The sequence below is a fragment of the Mus caroli genome, unplaced genomic scaffold, assembly GCF_978045245.1.
Source record: "Mus caroli unplaced genomic scaffold, Mus_caroli_1 scaffold_18, whole genome shotgun sequence".
Taxonomy (NCBI): Eukaryota; Metazoa; Chordata; class Mammalia; order Rodentia; family Muridae; genus Mus; species Mus caroli.
In genome coordinates, this window is record NW_028227273.1 from 44,872,861 (window position 1) to 44,894,610 (window position 21,750).

Genomic DNA, 21,750 nt, shown 5'->3' on the forward strand with positions numbered 1-21,750 from the left:
TGCACATTATTTGATTTTCAACGTCAGCTGTGTTGAGCAGTTGAGTAACAGCCCTCCATATTCTTGACACATCCCCAGTCAGTTCTTGTGACATGGAATGAGCCAGCTCCTGTATACCCCTGGGTATGGCTTCCTTCAGCAAGGCAATGACCTCTTTCAAACAATGCCTCTCATATTACTGCTAAATCTCTCTTCTTTGGGACATGGGGTTGCTCCTGTATGCACTTCCTTGGACACTCGTCTGCTTTTCCATATAGAGATGGGTTCTTATGTAGGATGTCTGGGCCAAGCTTCCCTGCTTAGTTCCCAGGGTACTCCCAACCAGTCGCCCAACCACCCTCCATAGAAACCTAGCAACATACAGAAATACTGATGCCACATGCCTCAAAGTGAAGGGTGAGGCAGAGTGAAGAGGTGGAGGGAGTGTAAACGAAAGACAGAGAAGCAGACATCGGCCATCTGGTCACTGCCTAACTCTTGCACTAGAAGCCCAAATGACAGGACATGATAGCAGACAGCAGACCATGCCGACATAGTAGGAGTGCTACTTCTCTTCTGGAAGCCCTCTGCCTTAGCTTTTGACACAAGTGCCAGCTGTAGGGTGAGGGTGGAGGAGAAATCCCCCTTCATAGACAAGAACTCCTCCTGGACTGGGGTCACTAGGGGCCACATATTTAGACAATCTCCTAAAGCACATGGACAGCAACCAGGAGTCAGTCCTTAAAGCTGTAACTCCTAACACCTTGTCTCTAATTGGGACACTATGGTTGTAAAGGAAACAGGTCTTTCTGAAGTTCTTAATTAGAGTTCTAGCCCGTGTGCCTTGCGTTTGAAGTTTGCTGATGGCTGCAGGCATGGCTCTGACACCTGTGAAGTGTAGAAGGCCCCAGGGAGGCAGGCAGAGAAATTAAGGCACAGGATTTCTAAGAACACACAGGAAGGCCCAGCGGGAGCTTGTCCTAGGAGGGAGAATCAGACCAGGGAGGTCCTGGCCTGGGGAGCACAGAGGACAGAGCAGCCCTTACCTGCCAGCCCACGACCAAAAAGTCTGGGCACGCTTTTCCAGGTTCAAGGTTAAAAAACCACCTCTTGAATGAATGGCATTTCTACGTTGGTGTCACCTTTAATGAGTCAACACTATGAAGGCTAGAGAAGTCCCCTGTGTGAGGGACAGGTGGGATGGCTCCAGTCCAGTGACATGCCCAAAGTGAGCACAGGGTACTGGGTTTCTTCAATTGTGAGGCACTGCAGGACCCAGGCTATCACAAGGGGGAGCTGCTCTTTGTCATAAAAGTGGTTGAGTCCTAACCAGCTGGTGGCTTTTCCAGGGATCTGTTTCACCAGCCTTCTGGAGAATGTCACTCTTCTCCAGGCAATTTCATTGAGTCCCACATCAAATGAGACACTTCTGGCATCTGTCTGCCACTGGAGGTGCAGGAGATCCCTTGGGAAATGACTATGTGGGTTTAGTGTTGACATTATCAATGCATTCAAGTGAGTCAACCATTGTTGTAGGCTGGGAATCACAGCAGTGTTCAGAGAGACCTGGGGTCCTCGTCTAGTTCTAGCAAGCCACATGACAGGCAGGCCACTGAGTCTGCCCCATCTGGATGATGCTCTGACCTCCTTCGAATGTAGTGATGAAGAAAAGACCCGAGACACCGGTGAATTGGTCACTGTTTTTACCATAGGTTGCTGTGTAGGGGAGATTAGCACTGCCCCTAGGAAGCTCAGAATCTCTCTTTTGAGGAGCAGAGTTCAGGTGGTGATGGGACAGGAGAACTTGGGGAGATAAGGAAGCAGTGGAAAGGGCGGTTGCCAACATCCAGGTGCAAGCACACAGGCTAGAGCATTGGTTTGCTCAGAGAAGGTACACAGAGCCCAACCTTTGGCTTCCTTCAACTTTCAAGGTGTTCAGGACTTGATGTTTAGCTGGATTAGTTTGGGCAGCTCCTACCTTCATCCTGGGGTCTCTGCAGTGCAGACCCCTTCATACTGAGAGCTCTGCAGTGCACACCCCCTTCATCAAGGAGTCTCTGCACTGAACACCCCTTCATACTGAGGGCTCTGCAGTGCAGACCCCCTTCATTCTGGAGTTTCTGCTGTGCACACCCCCCTCATCCTGGGGTCTCTGCAGTGCACACTCCCTTCACTCTGGGGTCTCTGCAGTGCACACCCCCTTCATCCTGAGGGCTTTGCAGTGCACACCCCCCTCATCCTGCGGTCTCTGTAGTGCTCAGCCCCCTCATCCTGGGGTCTCTGCAGTGCACAACCCCCTCATCCTGGGGTCTCTGCAGTGCACACCCCCCTCATACTGGGGTCTCTGCAGTGTACACCCCCCTCATCCTGCGGTCTCTGTAGTGCACACCCCCTCATCCTGCGGTCTCTGTAGTGCACAGCCCCTCATCCTGGGGTCTCTGCAGTGCACACCCCCCTCATCCTGCGGTCTCTGCAGTGCACCCTTCATCCTGCGGTCTCTGCAGTGCACACCCCCTTCATCCAGGGGTCTCTGCAGTGCACACCCCCCTCATCCTGGGGTCTCTGCAGTGCACACCCCCTTCATCCAGGGGTCTCTGCAGTGCACACCCCCCTCATCCTGCAGTCTCTGCAGTGCACACCCCCCTCATCCTGGGGTCTCTGCAGTGCACACCCCCCTCATCCTGGGGTCTCTGCAGTGCACACCCCCCTCATCCTGGGGTCTCTGCAGTGCACACCCCCTCATCCTGCGGTCTCTGCAGTGCACACCCCCCTCATCCTGGGGTCTCTGCAGTGCACACCCCCCTTATCCTGGGGTCTCTTCAGTGCACACCCCCCTTATCCTGCAGTCTCTGCAGTGCACTCACCAAGAGCTACTTGCTGTAGGTGCCGCTGGTTGATGGCATCTTTCAGCTGACCTGTCAGAGACACAAAGAAAAACCACCAGAGCGTTTTAAACAGGCTGAAAGAAGACTTCACTTTAGAAGAACCTGGCAAACTAAGACAGAAAACAAAATCTAGAGTTGGGGAGACCCTGGCAGCATTGCTTACCAGTGAGAGCCCTTCTGCATCCTGGATTGTATTGGAAAGGAGAATGTGAAGATGGGCGTTAGCATATCAGCATGAGACTCACCTTGGGGGTCAATCATCTTATGGTTTAATCATGTAAGCCTGTCATTCACAATTTTTTCTGGGGCCCTGATCTCTTAAATAATCCATTATTAATAAAGGAGGAGGGATGATATGGTTCTTTAATAACTTATAAGAACCTCTCTTCAATCCAGTCAGTTTTTAAAAAGCTGTATGAAAAGTTGATTGCCGGGTATGAAGCACACATAATTCTGGGTCATGTTAGTGAAGTTACAATGTATATAGATGGAGGTCAACAACAGCGTTCTGTGGAACTGGGATCACAGTGTGACACTTATTCTGGGTGTTTATCTCACAGGAGACACTTGCAATTGGAAAATGTTCAGCAGAGAGGCCAGGAGATGGCTCGGTTGGTAAAGTGCTCAGTGGACAAACAGCATACGCAGAACCCACATGGCATTGTACCCTACCCATGTCTATGATGCCAGCACTGGGGAGTCAGAGATCGGAGGTCCCTGGAGCTTTCTGGCCAGGCAGTGAATCAGCAAGCTCCAGGTTCAGTTAAAGAGCTTGTCTCAAAAATATGAGGGGGTGAGTGATGGAGAGAGACACCCAACACCAACCTCTGACCTACATACACACACACACACACACACACACACACACACACAGAGAGAGAGAGAGAGAGAGAGAGAGAGAGAGAGAGAGAGAGAGAGAGAGAGAGAGAGAAACATCCAGAAGATGGTGACTGGGATGTGACAGCTCAGACAGCCCTACTGTCCCAGCACAGCAACAAGAAAGCACCAGGCAAGAGCATTTTGTGGGTTATTAGGATGAACATTCCCATCCTTAAAGGATTTGGGAATGGGTGACTCTGGGCTTCCTCTGTCTTGAAAATCCTAAAGTTTGGAGCTGGAGACCTGGGCAGTTCTGGGGTTAGTGTGAGATTTAACACACTCATTCTATCTCAGTGCGGTTTAGAGCATGTCCCACGTGGGAACTGCGCTCTGGACACTGGGGGGAGCCGGCGTGCCTCGCTGATCCTTTGTCTACAGCCCCAAGGTGATGGTGAGTAGCCAGTGTGTTCACCGGGAGACGTTCCTTTAGGAGAGAACTAGGTGAGGCTAAGATGGAGGAGGATGACACAGCTCATTCAGCTTAACTTCAACCAAAAGAACGAGCTAGACCCTTTCCCCCAACCAGTTTCACAGAGAAAGCCGTAGAGAATAAGTCATTCCCATGGTGTCCACATCTGCTCTACTTCACCTCTCAGCACTGGGCTCAGCATCAGTGAGGATTACTTCCTGTAGGCAGGGAGCAACCTTCACCCCAGAGGGTGCCACACTATCCCCAGCTCGACTGCCCCTCCAGGTTAAGCATCAACAGTTCTTCAGTGATCCCTGAGGTGGGGGCAGAGCACCGCTTCCAGGTGTGTGATCACCTCGGGCAGTGGTCCTCAGCCCTCCTGGTGCTTCAGCCCCTTAATGCAGTTCTTCATGCTGTGGTGGTTCACAGCCATAAAATTGTTTTTGTTGCTACTGCATAACTGCAATTTTGCTACTGTTACGATACTGTAATGTAAATTGTATCTGTAATTCCTAATTGTAAGATGAAATCTGATATGAGGGACATCTGACCCTTTGAAAGAGTTGTTTAAGCCCTAGAGGGGTGGAGACTCACAGGCTGAGAACCGCTGACCTAGGTACCTGTATGGCTGCATGTTGCCCTACACTGGAGAAGGTTATATGGTGAGATGGGGCCGAGGGCAGGTCTGAGCAATAGCTGCTCCCCAGTTCTGAGCAGGGACGGGTGAGACACTGGGTGTGTGTGTTGCGGGCTGGGAGGAAACCTGGCTTTGAAGGACTACATTTTCACGTGCATACAATTTTTCTTCTCTTAAAAAAGCATAGTGGCTTAATTACAGAAAATGAAGATTCTAAAAAATGTTTTCTCATGTTATTCCTAAGATGTAACTATCAAAGCAGCATTTCTTTAAATTGTGTTGTATTAGGTCGTTAAGTTTTAAAAGCGGACGATGGGCCTGCTGACTTAAGTTTCATTAAAAAGCCATTAAATAAAATTTAGCTTGGTATTAGGACAGACCTTCCAGCAACTTCTGGAATGGCCCTGAATATACTTCTACTGTTCTGTACTATATACTTATGGGAAGCTAAATATTAAATAGTCAGCCCTGAAAATACACATACAAATAACATTATATGGACTGGGTAGTTAGTATTTATGTATATACACTTAAGTAAAAGGGGCACAAATTTGAAAGATGGGACACGGGATAATTTTGAGGGATGAATGGGAAGGGAGAAATGATGTAATTATATTAAAATTTAAAGAATAAAAAATTAAGATGGAAATTAAAAGGGGGAACCACGCTTTGAAGCCCCACATCCCTCCCAGGAAAACTCTCTTCCAATGTCAGCGTGCACCCTTCCCCCATGCTGCCTCTCAACCTGTCCTTCTTCACCACAGCAGCAAGTGTCCGACAGACAGAGGCAGTCTATCTCCAGCTCCCCTGCTTCTCACTGCAATGATGGGCTCCCCAGTTCTGAGGGGAGCAGGCTTTAGCAGAGTAAGAAGAGTCAGGATTTCCTACAGGCCCTGGCTAGCTCATGTAAATAAAAAGGGAAGATTGTACCAGGACTGTGAATTCTCTAAAATCCACACACATGCAAATGTGCTCGTAGAATAAGGCACCCCTAAGGGGGGAAAAAAGTGGGCCTTTATAACATCACATAATGATATGATAAAGGCCGTTGTAAAATGTAATTCCCGACGCTCAGTTTTGCTGAGTTGACTGACGTCCCCCACCATATGGCATTCAGGGTGGGAGAGCCATAGCCCCAAACAAGCTTCCCAAAAATAGCCTTATGGCTGACACCTAATTACACTTGCCAGCAGAGGCATTCTTCAGGCAAAGATAACAGTCTCCTCTAATCGGCAGGATCATGCGGCTCCATGGGTTCTGGCAAAGGAGGAGCTGAGGGGGATTGCAGAATTCGCTCAGCATGAGGCTTGCTGTCGTTACTACAGTGATAAATTTGTGGGTTTTGGCCAGGATTCCTGGATATTTTCCCTGTATAGAGGTAGGAAAGAGATGAGACAGAAACAGAGGAGTCCCGGCCTAGGCAGGAGATAGCCTGAGAGGGAAGCATTGATCCCAGATTGGGGCAAGACTTGAGGAGCAGGGTCTGGAGGAAAGAGAGGAGAGCCTTTTTCTAGGGACCACTTTGGCAATTGGCAGCTTTTTCTCTACTGACTTACAATGATATGTGCAAGGAATGCCTTCTCCCTTTCCGAGCCAGTCATCGAAGGGTTGGGTGGCAGTGGTGGCAGATGGGGTACTCTAAGCCTGTACCCCCTCACAGAAACACTCTAGAGGTGGGGGCATTGGAGCGCTCACAATCTGATCAGAGTGCATGGAGGGTGAGTTGTAGGCCGTATGTATGGATTCTCTCAGCGGAGCAGTCCCTGGGACAAGTGTTAGCATCTTGGAGAAAGAAAACTGATTCTGCAGCCTGTCACTTAGGAAGCAAGAGTTTTCCATATGCCTCATGCTTGGTTTTGAATGTAAGCCATCACTCACTCAGGGAAAGCTGGTCCTGAGGACAGCAGCTCACTTAAGATTCTAGTAGCAAGGCTTTGCAGGCTGCTTCTGGGATGGGCTCCCTTCCCTCCTTCTCTCCCTCCCTTCCTCCCTCCCTCCTTTTCTCCCTCCCTTCCTACCTCCCTCCTTCTCTCCCTCCCTCCCTCCTTCTCTCCCTCCCTCCCTCCTTCTCTCCCTCCCTCTTTCCCTCCTTCTCTCCCTCCCTCCCTCCCTCCCTCCCTCCCTCCTTCCCTCCCTCCCTCCACTCTTCCTTCCTTCTTTTACTTCCCTGTTCTTTAGACATAGTTTCTCACTATGTAGCCTTGGCTGGCTGTTCTGGAGCTCTCTATGTCGTAGACCAGGTTGGCCTTGAAATCACTGAGATCTGCCTCTCTCTGCCTCATGAGTACTAACTAGGACTAAAGGTGTGAGTCACTGAGTCCTGTTCCTCCAGGGATTCTGTGATGCTATGCCACACTGAAGATGCTTGCATTGATATCAATCCATACATAGTCATCACTTATCATTTAGTGCTATGTCTAAAGCGCCAGGTGACAGGGTAGTAGGGCACACCAGGACGCCAGCACACTACAGGAGTCAGGGAATTGCTGGTCTACATGGCCTTTCTAAGATGCCAAACATGCCTGACTTTGTTCATGCATGGTGGCTGCTCTCTTAACCTCTTTCATCACTACAATGAGGTACCAGGGGCAAGTTAACTTTATAAGTCAAAGAAGGTTTTAGCTCATTGTTTCATAGCTGAGGATCCAAATAGGGATGTGCAGGTTCTGATGAGGGCCCCTCCTTCATGACATCACCTCATGGCAGATGGCAGTGGTGGAAGAGAGTGGAGAAAGTCATGTTGCCAAACAGAAAGCCAGAAAGAGGCTGGGCTGCTACTGTCCCTTCTTGATAAATGGCCCCCAAACTCTAGCCCCTCTGGCTGCAGACATAGCTCAGCAGGTGACTAAGGTCTGGATCTCTAGAGTCCACTTAAAAGTTAGACATGGTAGGATATACCCGTAAACCCCAGGCTTGGAGGTCTCTGAAGTTTACTGGTGAGCCGGCCCAGGTGAGAGACTTCGTGTCAAGAAAACAAAACAGGCAGATAGCATAGTGATCAAGGAAAAAGAGCTAACTCCCATTTCAGGCCTTAACACTAGATGCATAATATATACTCATACACAAACATATTTACTGCAAAAGAAGATTCCACAGGAACCTTATATCCCACTGCAGTAGCTGTTTTTCTATTTTAGCACATGGGGTGGTTGGATTAAACAAAGCTCTGCATCACTTTGTAGGTAGCGGAGATGAGTTATGTAGCATAACAGCACCCTCCACAATTTAAACATTCCTTCACGCAGGAAGCGCTTCAAACAGGAAGATAACTCAAAGTAGCTTCAGGAAGTTCCTAAAACTGACCAGATTCACTAGGCCTCTCCCTGCTCAAGTAAAGGAAGCTGAGCTGCCAAGCAGACTCACAGACAAGCAAATCTACAAATAAAGACTCTGATAGGAGTCTTTGAGTTATTTCTGCTCCTATAAGTAATCCCCTAAAATCCATTGTTTCATTATATTGAAGTTTGGTGGGATCTGTGCTTTGGTCTGTTGTGGGCTTCTTATCTGCAGTGAGTGTGTGTGTGTGTGTGTGTGTGTGTGTGTGTGTAGTTGTATGTGTATGCAGGCGTGCCTGTGTGTGTGTTATGTGTGTATTGAGTCTCTTCAGGAAACGGTTTGCCAGACAACAGTTCAAATCTCAACTTCTCAGTAGGTGCTTTAAATTTGTAGGTGAGTTTTGATTTTATCATTTGAGAAACAGAGTGGCTATTAATGAAGTGTCATGTGTTTGACCATATCTGAAAATGCCTGGTGTGTGGGTACGTTAGGGGTGTACAAATAGGTATATGTAATGTGTCGCCTAATTTTAGATCTCAAGGTTCTTTAATATTTAGCATCAGGGAGTTCCTGAAAGTAACAGGAAGCCTAGTGAATCTGGCTAAATAGAGACCACACAGTTTCCACCATGGATGCCCATTAGCTGCAAATGCTAAGTCAGTGGTAGAAGTTCTGGAGTGGGAGGGGCGATTTAAGAAAGGGTATAACGTAAGTAGATACAGAAAAGAGTGGGGGTTTCCAGGAGGGCTTGTGCATGTATGCTACAAAGATAGGTACGGTGCATACAGGGCAGAGGAGGAGGGGCTGGGGGATCCTGCTGATCCTGCAGGCAGACATTAAATTCAGCCATCCAGGTGGTGGCCGGAGGAAGCGAAGGGGAAGAGAGGGATGCAATGCATTCCTGCTAGAGTGTGGGGTCCCAGACAATCCAGGGGCTCAGGAGCCAGGTAAAAATGCAGTCTTCTGTCTGAGTATACCATAGCTGAGCCTCACAAGCCTTAGAACTGGGGCATGGGAAGAATATATCTACTATGTTCCCTGCCTGGAGGGAGGGGCTTGCTCTGCCACAGGAGGTCACGGCTGAGGTTCGGAATCCTTAATGCTGAGGAGGTCAGTTTCTCTGTAATAACACGGAAGATTCTGAGATAACCAGTACATTAGATCCCTCAGAGCTGTTTGTAAACATAATGGGCCTGGAAGAAATTAAATGTGTAATCCTTAGATGGATTTCCAACAAACAAGTATGCAAATCCTTCGAAGGCTTACAATCAGACAGTTCATCCTCTTGCTAACGTAGCTAAAGTATAGCTCATCGGGCTTGTTAGTATAATTCTAAAGTCTGTTGAGGCAGGGACACCATCTCTGCTCAGTACAGCCGTGGTCCAGAAAACACAAAAAGAACAGCAAGAAGGCTTTGCTGGCTTAGCCTCTGAGGCAGGCTTCTGAAGTCTGGAAGCTGAGCAGAAATCTACAATGGTGAACTGAGCCGAGCCTGGAGCCTGCCAGGCTTCTTGGCTCCAGAAGGAGGAAGGTAACTGGAAGTGTACTGTGCAAAACAGTGGTGAGAGCCAGGCTCACGGGTGAGACTGTGGGCTGAGGTGAGGCTCCTGACAACCAGCCTGGAGTGAGGGGGTCTGGGGGTGGGGGAGAACACAACATGCCTGAAGCTTTGTTTTGTGGGGAGTGGGGAGGAAGGGAGGAAGGCAGGAAGCCAAGCGTACCAGTTCAGCCTCCCTCATGTTGCTAGACCCAGCTGCTCAGCATCTCTACAGCAGGAGCGGCCATGTCCAGGTAGCACTGTGAAGAAGTCCTTCTGTTTGTCTCTGTCAGAGCTGGCTCTGGTTGGGGAAGGGGTTAGAGGCCCCATCAGCAGGGAGGAGAGGTCATAAAGAGAATGAGCCAGGGCAGTGAGTTAGGTGTGTTTCAGGAAAAAGAGGAGGGCACAGAAAGGCTGATATAATCTACATGCATAATGTTAGAAAGGAGAGCTAAGTCAATAGTTGAATCATAAGTGGGTTACAAAAGAGAGATGTTTATTTGACAGGCAGGTAGGATTTTATGGAGATGGAAATCCAGAGAGCTGGGCTGTCTCCTTTGAAGGCTTAAAATCAGACAATTCATCCTCAAATAATGTTTGAATAAGCCCATGCCAAAACCTGAGTGTCTCTCCCACTCCGCTCCCTTCTCTCCCTCCCCTCCCCCCCACTCTGCTTACACATCAGGATGCAGCTCTCAGCTACTGCTCCAGTGTCAGCCTGCATACCACCATGCTCCCTGCCGTGATGGAAATAGACTAAACCCCTGAAGATGGAAACAGACTCCCCAATTAAATGCTTTATCTTCCAAAAGTTGTCTTGTTCATGGTGTCTCTTCACAGCAATAGGACAATGTTTAAGGCAATATGTATGTGTGTGCGTATGTGTGTGTGTGTGTGTGTATTTAGGGAATCCCACTTAGCTCTAGCTGAAACTCGCTTTGTTGACCAGGCTGCCCCTGAACCTACCGAATTTACCTGTTTCTGTCTCCCGAGTGCTGAGATTCAAGGTATGCACCATTCTGGTTAGTTTTGTTCCTGTGTATTTTTACCCCCATGCCTCATGCCTCTTTCTTTTCTTACACTTTTCTTCTCTCAGCAGGTGACCATCCTAACAGGCTTGATGTAAACCCATTTATCATCTGCACCCTTACAATTTGTTTCAAAGTTTTCGGTGTAATTTTCAAACTATGGAAGTAATGTCTGTTAAGCCCAGCTACTTGGTAGACTGAGGTAGGAGGCTGGCAAGATCAAGGCCAGCTTGGGCAAGTTAGTAAGACCATGTCTCAAAATAAAACGTTACATTGAAAACAAAGATGGCTGGGTTATGTCCCTAGCATTCCTTCTCCTCCATAACATAGGCAGATAGATGGCCAGAAGATGGCCAGATAGGTGCGCGTGCGTGCTCGAGTACACACACACACACACACACACACACACACACACACACAGAGTTAGGCTTCTTATATTTGCCCATACACCTCTGTGTACACCTAGTTCTCAGTTTCTAGCTGCTCTAAGCAGCCCTGGTGCATTGCTTAGCACTGTACACTGTGTCCTTACATCTAAACAACTGGGTTGTTCCTAGTTCCCATCCCACCAACATGATCAGACCTCTGGCAGGAAGTGGAATGCGTGCCGGGAGTTTCTGCTCAGCCTTGGCCTTCTGGGTCTAGTGTGGGTCCTGCCAGACTGTCTACACTCCCAAGACAGAGGCTTTAGGGTGTGTTGAGGCTCCTCAAGGACATTGACGAGGGCATGGAATCTCAATGAAGGTCATAATAGCCAGAAACTGGAAACGGCTTGGGGGCCAATGACTGAAGCATGAATGGTAAAATGTGGTATGCTTACACAATGCAATACAATTCAGCTGTTAAGAAATATGGAAGTAAGAACTTTGCAGGTCAATAGACAGAACTAGAAATAGTTATCCTGAGCGCTGTATCCCTGGCTCTGAAAGGAAAACATTTGCATGTTTTATTTTATGTGTAACTGTTAGCATTTGTGCATTAGACGTCTGTGTTTTGTTTAGGATATTCACAGTGGTTAGGCAGCTTGTCAGGTACCCAGGGAAATCTCCCAAGGAAGGGAAAATAACAAATAAAGAAGAAGGCAGAGTGAGAGGATTATCAGGAGCAGAAGAGGGTGGGATAGAAGAGGGGATATGGGGAGGAACAACTAACACCACAAGCCTCTGGAAAAGCCATGTAGAAACCACTCCTGCAGAAGCTCCTTATAATAGACACGCATAGAAAAGGAGTTTCAATGAAGTCACCATGTAACGTGGAAACAATACCCCCAAGCAGACACCATATATCACCAAATCAAACCCCCAGTGTCAGGAACAGGTTACATCATTTTGAGTTGTTGGCCAGAGAGGCCCTATAAACTCCCAAACATTACAGATTGTTGACCATGGTATTGGTTGTGCTGCACTTGACTTCAAGACCTTATTGCTGAGGCCACTGCGTACCTGAATCATAGAACATGGAGAGACCAAGCTGGTGCCGAGCTGTTTCTCCCTACTGACTAGTGTTCATAGAGTTGGAACGGGCTATGCATGAAGTCAGAGGACAAGAGCAATCATCACTGTTATCTGTGGTGAAAGCCCAGCACAGACTGTCCTCAGAAGGCCATATGTTAGCATGCTCCTTTCTTGTTGAAAGGAATGACATGCAGAGGCCATCCTAGCAGTCAAGTGACCCTGGGGACAGCATCATTGGCTTGGATACCAGGCAAATTGCTAGCTGCAATCTGAGGCGGTGTCAATGCACCTTTGCTTTCTCGACAGAAGAATGGGGACAACAGTATGGACATGAAGACTGAATGGGGGTCTGTGTGTAAAACGCTTAAAATTGGGGACACTAGGGCCTGGCATGCTAAGAACCACGTGAGCATCCAAGCTGGGATGGTTAGCAAGGAGGAAACAGGTGGGCGGAAGAGACAGTGCTGGCAGGCAAGACTGGGGATTTTGTGTCTGACCATGAAAGACTGTGTTGGTGTGCACATGTGTGTGTGTGTGTGTGTGTGTGTGTGTGTGTGTGTGTGTGTGTGTGTGTGAGAGAGAGAGAGAGAGAGAGAGAGAGAGAGAGAGAGAGAGAGAGAGAGAGAGAGATGGGGTGGGGTGGGGTGGGGACTAAATCTAAGCAAGATGGAGACAGGATGGCTAGGTGCTATGGAGAGATGGTTTGGTGGTTAAAGCGTTTGCTTGCATATCTGTGAGGAGCAGAGTTCAACTCCCCAGAACCCCTAAAAATGACAGGTGAGAGTGAATGGCTTCCTGTAATTCCAGTTTCTAAAGGCCAAGACAGGGGTCTCTAAAACAAGCGAGACTAGCCATATTGGAGAGCTCTGGGTTTGACTGGGTAGAAAAGCAATCTAGGACGATTGCTGGCACTAACCTTGCACCTTCATATGAATGCACACACTTGTATATGAGTCTTTTCCCCACATGCAAATGTGCACATGTGCACATGCACACACACATGTGAAAAAGGAAAGGAAAAGAGAAAAGCAACAACAGAGCCACAACACTAGGTTTAGCTGGGAGGGTACAATTGTAATAACTATTCACATAGCTTTTGTTCTTTTAAAACCAGAAAGAATAAAGGTGCAGAGAGAGGCAGTCGAGGCAGTATAAAATGAGAAGAAAGGCGGAGTTGGAGTCAGAGGTGAGTTGGGCTCTCCAAAGGTGGAGAGAGTGTCAGATTTCAACAGAAGGCATGAAGGAGAAAAAGGAAATGAAGAAATGGATGGAGAGGCTGGGTGGCTCCGTGTTTAAGGCATGTGTTGCTCTTCCAGAGGACCTGGGTTTGGTTCCCGGAACCCACAGGATGGCTCACAAGCATCTGGAACTCCAGTTCCAGGGGATCTGACTGATGCTCGCCGCTAGCCTCGCAGGACACTGGTCATGCATGTATGTGACGGTGCACATACGAGAACATACTCATGCACATTGTAAGTGTTGCAGCTCAGAGGAGAAAGGTCTCCTGGTAATCGGGAGCAAGGAATACCACAAAGTCACACTGCACAACAAACCTCACACCAGAGATTTGTTGGGAGAGATATGAGAGGGTGGCTGCCTCTGCTCAGTTTCTGAGCTTTATATAAGGTTTCTAGTGGGTGGAGTTTTCCAGGGTAGGGATTGGTGGGATTTACTAGTACATCCAGGGATTGGTGGATTTTGGTGAGTTTACAACTCAGAACCTTTTACCCTACACACATAAACTAAACTTTCATTTTTAAAGAAATGAATATGAATACAGAGTCTTCTGCTTTGTTAAATGATAGCAAAATCTCTCTCTGTCTCTCTCACTTCTCTCTCTGTCTCTGTCTCTCTCTGTCTCTGTCTCTCTCTCTGTCTCTCTGTCTCTCTGTCTCTCTGTCCCTCTCTCTTCTCTCTCTATCTCTCTCTCTGTCTCTCTGTCTCTCTCTCTTCTCTCTCTGTCTCTGTCTCTCTCTGTCTCTGTCTCTCTCTGTCTCTGTCTCTCTCTGTCTCTGTCTCTCTCTGTCTCTCTCTCTCTCTGTGTGGGCGCGTGCGTGCTGGCATCTACATCTAGAGAGGTCAGAAGTTTCAGATCTCTTGGAGCTAGAATTAGCGGTGCTGTGAACCACCTCAGGTGAGTGCTGGGAACTGAACTCTGGCTTCTGTGAAAGCATTACTGGTCTTCTCTCCAGGCTCAAGGCAAACATTTTGAACCTAACTCATTCCAAAATGAGATTCCCATTCTCCAGAGCTCGACCGTTCTGTTCTGTCACTTAGTAAACTAAATATCATCAGTGATAAAGTCATGTATTCACAGCCCATTCTGAAAGGATTTCTAGAAAACCCCACTGAAGCAAGCTGACTCCCTCTCTTTGTCCTCAGGGGTTCCCCAAAAGATGTTCAACACCTTGGCTCTCTTGCAAAAGGCGGGATCTTCCCTGTAATTGATGAGGTCCTCGGCCTCGGATGAAGTCACCAGACAACATCCAGGCTCCTGAGACATCTCCTTTCTTATCATCTGAACGATGCACAGTGAACACATTTTGGGGAGTGTTCTCAGTTATTTTTTAAAAGAGACCCAGTAAATACTATGATTAAGAGACTCAATTTCTTCTATGGGGGTGTTCATTGTGGTTAACCACGTAGTCACCAGAATCACACAGGACTGGCACGTGCGTGTGCTTTTGGCTTTGGTATATGCTCGATTAGGCTAAGCTACTTTCTGATGTCACCAGTCCATTCTGAGTGAATATTCCATACACACAGTCAGAGGATTGAGTAAATAGGTACGTTTGTTTAAAGCTTGAACAGGCATAGAGTGGACAAGAGAAGCATGGGTTCTCTATTCAACATGAACTGGTCAATACCATGAGACCGAGAGGCCCAGCACTTGGATTGTATTTGTGTCCCTCACCCACTAAAAGATGTCACAGTAGATGCTGGGACAGCCTCACTTCAACTAAGGAGAGGAACAGCCAGCTTCCTGGGTCTACCCTAGTAGGGCACAAATAGAGTTTACCATAGTCTTCCTCTGGATGTCAGGGTGCTGTCTGGGCCAAGGACAAGGCCTGGGTGGTACCCTCTGATATCCTGCCACATAACCTTGAGGGTAGAACAGGGCACACTCACTGGGGCACCTGGGGACATCTACAGTTCATCAACTCGAGCGTAAGTGGGGCAGCTACTTGTTGCTAGTGTCCCTCTGTTCACACTGAAAGCTCCTCACTAACTAGAGGCAGGAGGCAGCGTTCATTTGAGCAGATGGGTCTAAAATCAGCCCTAAGCACTTACATGTGAGTTTTGCAAATGTATATAGTTTTTAAAACTTAGATTAAGATATGGAAACTGTCAGTTTAAAATTGTTTATATATATATAATATGTATGTGTATATATATATATATATATATATATATATCACTCTTCTACTGTAAAGGAAGACTTGATTCTATTTATTTTATATCAACTAGTGCTTACAAAAAGCCAGAAGGAAGAAACTCACCCTGGTTCAGATCAGCAGGGTTCTGTGAACCAATTAGCTCACCAGAAGCAAGTGCCTGTAGGAATTTTTCTCCCTATGCAGAAGCTGGACAGCATGACACACTTGGAAGCACAAAACAAAATAGAAATGGGATCAATTTCCAGGTCTGAAAATCTCTTGGAGAGCTAGAGAGTTGGCTCAGCAGTTGAGAGTACTTGTTCTTGCTGAGGATCTGTGCTCAGTTCTCAGCAGGCACATGAGGGCTCACAATTGTCTGCGATTTCAGTTCCAGGGCATCTGATGCTCTCTTCTGGCCTGTGGGCACGGCATGCATTCAATGCACACATACACATGCAGGCAAAACACTAAGATAGATAGGTAGGTAGGTAGATAGATAGATAGATAGATAGATAGATAGATAGATAGATGGACAGATGGATGGACAGATGGACGGATGGATGGATGGATGGATGGATGGATGGATGGATGGATGTTTGTAAAAGACAGTAGAGTGCTTGAGCAATGTTTATAAATTCCTTCTGAGTTCAATCCCCAGTAGCAGGAGATGTAAATGAGTCGCCTGCTTCTTGGTGCATGGATCCGTTGCTCCTTTCTGAAGCCAGGGTCTATACTCTTAGTAGCCCTTGGCTCTGCGTATGCAGTTGCTTATCATGAGGTTCAGATGCGTGAGTGCAACCTGGGCCAGTAATTCATGGGAGCCAAAGTGGGGTGAGCACAAGGGTAGGAGGAGCTAGTGGGAAACTGGGGAATCATGGTGGAGATATAAAGCAGAGAAGGTCTTCAGAGACAGCGGGGCAGTGAAGACCCGGAGAACTACAGAGGCAGTGCTGGGCCTAGAATGGATGATGGAAGGAACACGGGCTTTGGGGACAGTCTAATTAGAGCTGGTCATAGACTTTTAGGTAACTTGGGTTACTTGACATCCTTGGGTTACTTAATACCTTTGAGTTTCTTCATTAAGACAAGGTGCTAAGAGGCTGAGGAGACAATGCGTGAAACATTGTTGGGGTGCTTTTGTGTGAGTATATGATGCTGGGGATGGAACCTGGGCTACACACATGCAAGGCCAGCGCTCTACCGCTGAGCCACACCCTCAGCCCTGTTACTAATCATTCTTTAGTATTATGGCTCTAATATCAATTTTAGCAAATGTGAAGCATATCTCCTTCAAGCATGAGGACCTGCGTGTTATCTCCAGAGTCCACGTAAACAAACAAACAAATGAATCACGGCGTATGCTGATACTCCCAGTTCGAGGAAGATGTGTCCAGACAGCATCATCCCTGAGCAGCCCTGGCCAGCCAGCCTAGCTGACGTGGTGAGACTTATGCCAATGAGATATGCTGTCTTTAAAAAACAGGTGTGTGGCACCTGATATATGACCACTGAGACTGCCCACCCTCCGCACACATGCACCTGAACATATAGGTTCACTGAGTGCAAGCATGTGCAAGCCCCCTGCCCCCCAACACTGATTTGTCAAGGTTGTTGCAGAATCAGAAAAAGCAAACAGAGTATTCCACCCTGTCTCGAATGTTTCTTATGTGTATAGTAAGAGGCAGTCATGGTAATGGCAGCAATAGAAAGGGGGAGAGCTTCAGTTGTCTGAGGCTGCGATTCTGTTACAATAGATGTGACCTTTGAGTCTCCCCCTGTTCTTGTTGATGGAGACAGCTCTCAGGCCTTCAGGAACAGGATGTCTTGGGCCCCACAGGCTTCCCTGAAATGCCTCCATCCCCTGGGGAGGACACACTCATTATAGCCTCACAGTGGTCCAAATCAGAGGCACCCATTCAACTCCCATTCCCCATCCTCTCTGCCTTCCGATGACTTATCCTACAGCTCTCCGTCACTTTCATTAGTAATGGGGTCTTTTCACAGTCCTTTATAGTCAGATATGATTGATTTCCATAATTGGAAGCAAATGGCTTTTTAATAAGCTTGCTTGAAATGCTGGTGGTTAATGGTCCCATTTCCGGAGCCTGTGATGATTCTGACCCTCATCCCATTACTTTCTTTCAGAAAACAGACTGAGCTGCTTTTTGTCTAAAGGTTTTCAAAGGGGAGAGGAAGGGAGGGGAAGCGGAGATGGACCTTGCTGCCTTACTGCAGGAGCCAGGCTTCCAGGAAGTGGTGTTCTCTGTCTCTCAACACCAATTCTGCCAGCTTGCAATTCTAGCCCAATCTTTCTCTTGTGTCTCTTTTCTCTTGAGTCAATTGAGTCCTACCTGCTCACTTGCAAGACAATAAAGAAACAGGATGTTGGAACTAAGGGGCAATGCAGACACAGAACCAGAGAGGGGTGGCAGAGGAGGGGGTTGGGATGTGGTGTCTGTAGTGCGGCTGTGAGAAGAGGGGGAGGTTGGAAGCACACAGCCCAGAGATTCTGCATCCTCACCCAGCCCATCCACCTTGCAGGAACGTGTAAGAGGGAGGGAGGGATACCACACAGGCTTGAGTCTTGCATCTGCAAGGGATGACAATAGGAGGACAGCGCCTGCTGAGCTAGGAAGAAAAGCAGGGGCAGTGAAGAAACAGGCAAGGCACAGGAAGACAGTGGTCATTTATGAGCTCCTGTTGAGACTTCAGGGGAGAGGGAACTTGAAAACCTAGCCACACCCTAGAAATGATGAAAGCATGGGTCACATGACAGACACAGGCCAGGCAAATTGGTGATACTTAAAATACTGTTCAACTCTCTCTCTCTCTCTCTCTCTCTCTCTCTCTCTCTCTCTCTCTCTCTCTCCCTCTCCCTCTCCCTCTCCCTCTCCCTCTCCCCCTCCCCCTCCCCCTCCCCCTCCCTCTCTGTGTGTGTGGATGCGTGCGTGTGCACTTGTCTATGCTAGGGATGGAACCTAGGGCATGCTAGGGCCTCATGCATGCTAGGCAGTTACCATGGAGCCTCACTTTCGGCCTCATTCATACAGTTATTTACTTTATGGGCTTACTGCTTTCTCCCCGTGAATCTGCAAACATATTGGGCATTTTCTTAGACTTATTCCCAGACCCAATCTTGTCTTTCATATACACAATTGTTCCTCAGTAATGAGTTTTTATAACACAGGGAGGTACTGCTCCTTCTCGGCTAGGGACAGGTGGACTACTGCACTTAGGATGTGGAGCCAGGCGTTGTGACACCTGCCTGCAAGCCCAGTACTTGGGGAAACTGAGCAAGGGCTGTGAAAGTCTCCATTTCAGACTTCACACTAATGGCCATGCGGTGAGACTCCTTCTCTGAATGGATGGATGGATGAATGAATGAATGAATGAATGAATGAGGGAACTAGGAGACCTGGGTGTCATTCCCAGGGCCCAGAACCTGTTTGCAGTTCTCCCAGTAGCAGACACTGGCTTTACTTACGGACTCCATTTATCCCCAGCTGCCGGGAAGCAGGAATTCTGGGAAGAGGCCTGTTCCAGGGGTCTACCAGGCTCTCCAGGAGACCAGGATCACCGATCTTGGGAGGACTGTAATCTCCAGGTTCAGCTTTCTTCAGGGGAATCTGGATATTATCTCTGAGGCAAACACAGCCTTACTTGAGATAACAATTTTAGTAAACCTTTTGAGGTTTGCACATATACAGTAAATATCCACCATGGTTTCTGGGGAAGAGTCTAAGAAGGAACTATCTCAAGCATAGGTGCTTTGTGGCAAGACTTATATGTTTGGCTCTGAATTCCGAGTTCTGAAATACAGACTATAGCCAGGCAAGTAAGAGGTTCTCCTCACCCCTAACCTTACCCCTAAATAGCTATGTGTGCACTCAAGGTTGACGGTGAATTTGATGTGTCAACTTGGCTGGAGGTTGGTACCTAAATGCTTCATTTAACTTGTCTGTATTCTATTGAAATCAACAGACTTTGGGACTGGAGAGATGGCTTGGCAGGGATAACACCTGCTGTGCAAACATGAGGACTTGAATTTAGAGCTCTGGAATGTGTGTAAAAGCTATATGTGGCAGCATGTGTTTGTAAGCCCAGCATTAAGGGGGTGTGTGGAGGCAGAAGGGTCCCCAGAGCTTACTGGTTAGTCAACCTGACTAAATCCATGAATTCTCGGTACAGTGTAAGACCATGTCCAAAAAAATCGAGAAAGACACCCAACATAGACCTCTGGTCTCCACATGAACATTCATTCATGTGCACACACACACACATATGCACACACAAATATGTGCACATATCATAACACAGAGACAAGTAAGCAGATGCACACAGATAGCCAGTCATGTACATATATCATCACACACACACATACACACACACTCACCACACACACCACATACACACCACACACACATACCACACACATACACATACACACACACCACACACACACACACCACACATACACATACACACCACACACACACACCACACACATACACATACACACACACATACACACACACATAACACACATATACACATACACACACAAACACACATACCACACACATACACACACACAAACACACATACACACATACCACACACACACACACACACACACCACACACACAAACACACATACACACATACCACACACACACACACACACACACACAAACACACATACCACACACACACACACAAACACACATACACACATACCACACACACACACCACACACACACACACACATACACACATACACACCACACACACACAAAACACATACACACACACCACACACACACCACACACACACCACACACCACACACACACACACACACACACACACACACACACACACACACACACCAGACTTGGAACAAAGCTGATTACTTTCTTTAACTGGCAGTGGTCCTCACCTGATCAGTTGTCAGTTAAGGACTTAACAAAAGAATGAGGAAATAGACCAAAGTGCCCCAAAGGAGAAGAAATTCTGACTCTAGGCTGCCTCTGGACATGAACCCCACTCTGACACCTTTCTGGCCCTCCAGCCTGCAGGCCTGCCCTGCAGAAGTGAATTTTGCAGCCCCTACGATTTTGCAACCTCCTCTTTTAACCCTCTCCTTGTGTCCAGACATCCTCTTGCCTCTTGTTTCTCTGGAGAACATTTTATTATTGCTATTATTTTTACATCCTGACTCCAGTTTCCCTCCCTCCTCTCCTCCCGGCCCCCATCCTAGGTCAGGCTTCTCATGGATATCAACCAAACATGGTATATCAAGTTGCTGTAAGCTAGGCATCTCCCTTTGTATTAAGGCTGGACAAGGCAACCCAGTAGGAGGAAAAAGGGTCCCAAAATCTTTCAAAAGAGTCAGAGACAGTCCCCATTCCCTTTGTTAGGAGTCCAAGGAGACCAAGCTACACAACAGTCACATACACACAGAGGGCCTGTGTTAGTTTAGGCAGGCTCCCTGGTTGTTGCTTCAGTCTCTCTGTGAACCTTTATGAGACTCTTCCATGAGAGGGAACCCACTCCTGACACTGCCTGGAGGGCCAGGTCACAGACGTCGGATGCCCAGAGACTTAGGATAGAACCAAACATGACTGGCAAAAAAATGTCAGTAAAATGATGCCTAATGACACTCTGCTATACTCATAGATTGGTGTTTAATCCGATGGTCATCTATCAACTGATGGAAACAGATGCAGAGACCCACAGGCAAACATTAGGCGGAGCTCAGGGAATCCTGTGGAAGAGGGGAGGAAGGACTGTGGGGGCCACAGGGCTCAAGGAACCACAAGAAACCCTACTGAATCCAGAGAGCATTTTCATGCAGAGGCCTGCTCCTGTCAGTGCAGTTGCTTCAGCATCTGGGGAAAGGATGCTGGGATGCTGGGTGGGACATACAGCCTGATCTTGGTCTCACTTTGCATTGGAGTGAAGGCAGTCACAACAATAGGAGAACTTAATGAGATGCCACGAGAAACAGTGACTCCTGGCAACTTCGCTCTGTTAATGAACTTTCTGAATAGGCCATAGTTGGTTTTGCTTTTTTTTTTTTCTTTAAAGGCAGGCCTTGGCTACTCTAGAACTTTCTACAAAGACCAGGCTAGCTTTAAGGCACAGGGATCCATCTGCTTCTGCCTCTGAGTGCTGGGATTTAAGTCCTATACCACCCTGCCTGGCCGAGTCCATAGTTTTGGAAAATGACTTATGCATCTTCTTGCCAAGGTTAGCGGTCCAGTATCAAGGAGAGAGTGGATATGTT

At 47.7% G+C, this 21,750-nt stretch overlaps 1 protein-coding gene across 2 annotated transcripts in view; it reads right to left on the reverse strand.

Annotated features, from left to right (window-relative positions):
* Kif6 (kinesin family member 6) overlaps window positions 1–21,750 on the reverse strand; it is a 291,775-nt gene that overhangs the window by 36,029 nt on the left and 233,996 nt on the right. For both annotated transcript variants that reach the window (XM_085832936.1, XM_021149143.3), the window contains one exon: window positions 2,844–2,894. In XM_085832936.1, the coding sequence (XP_085689062.1) occupies window positions 2,844–2,894 (51 nt within the window). The remainder of the gene's footprint in view (window positions 1–2,843; window positions 2,895–21,750) is intronic.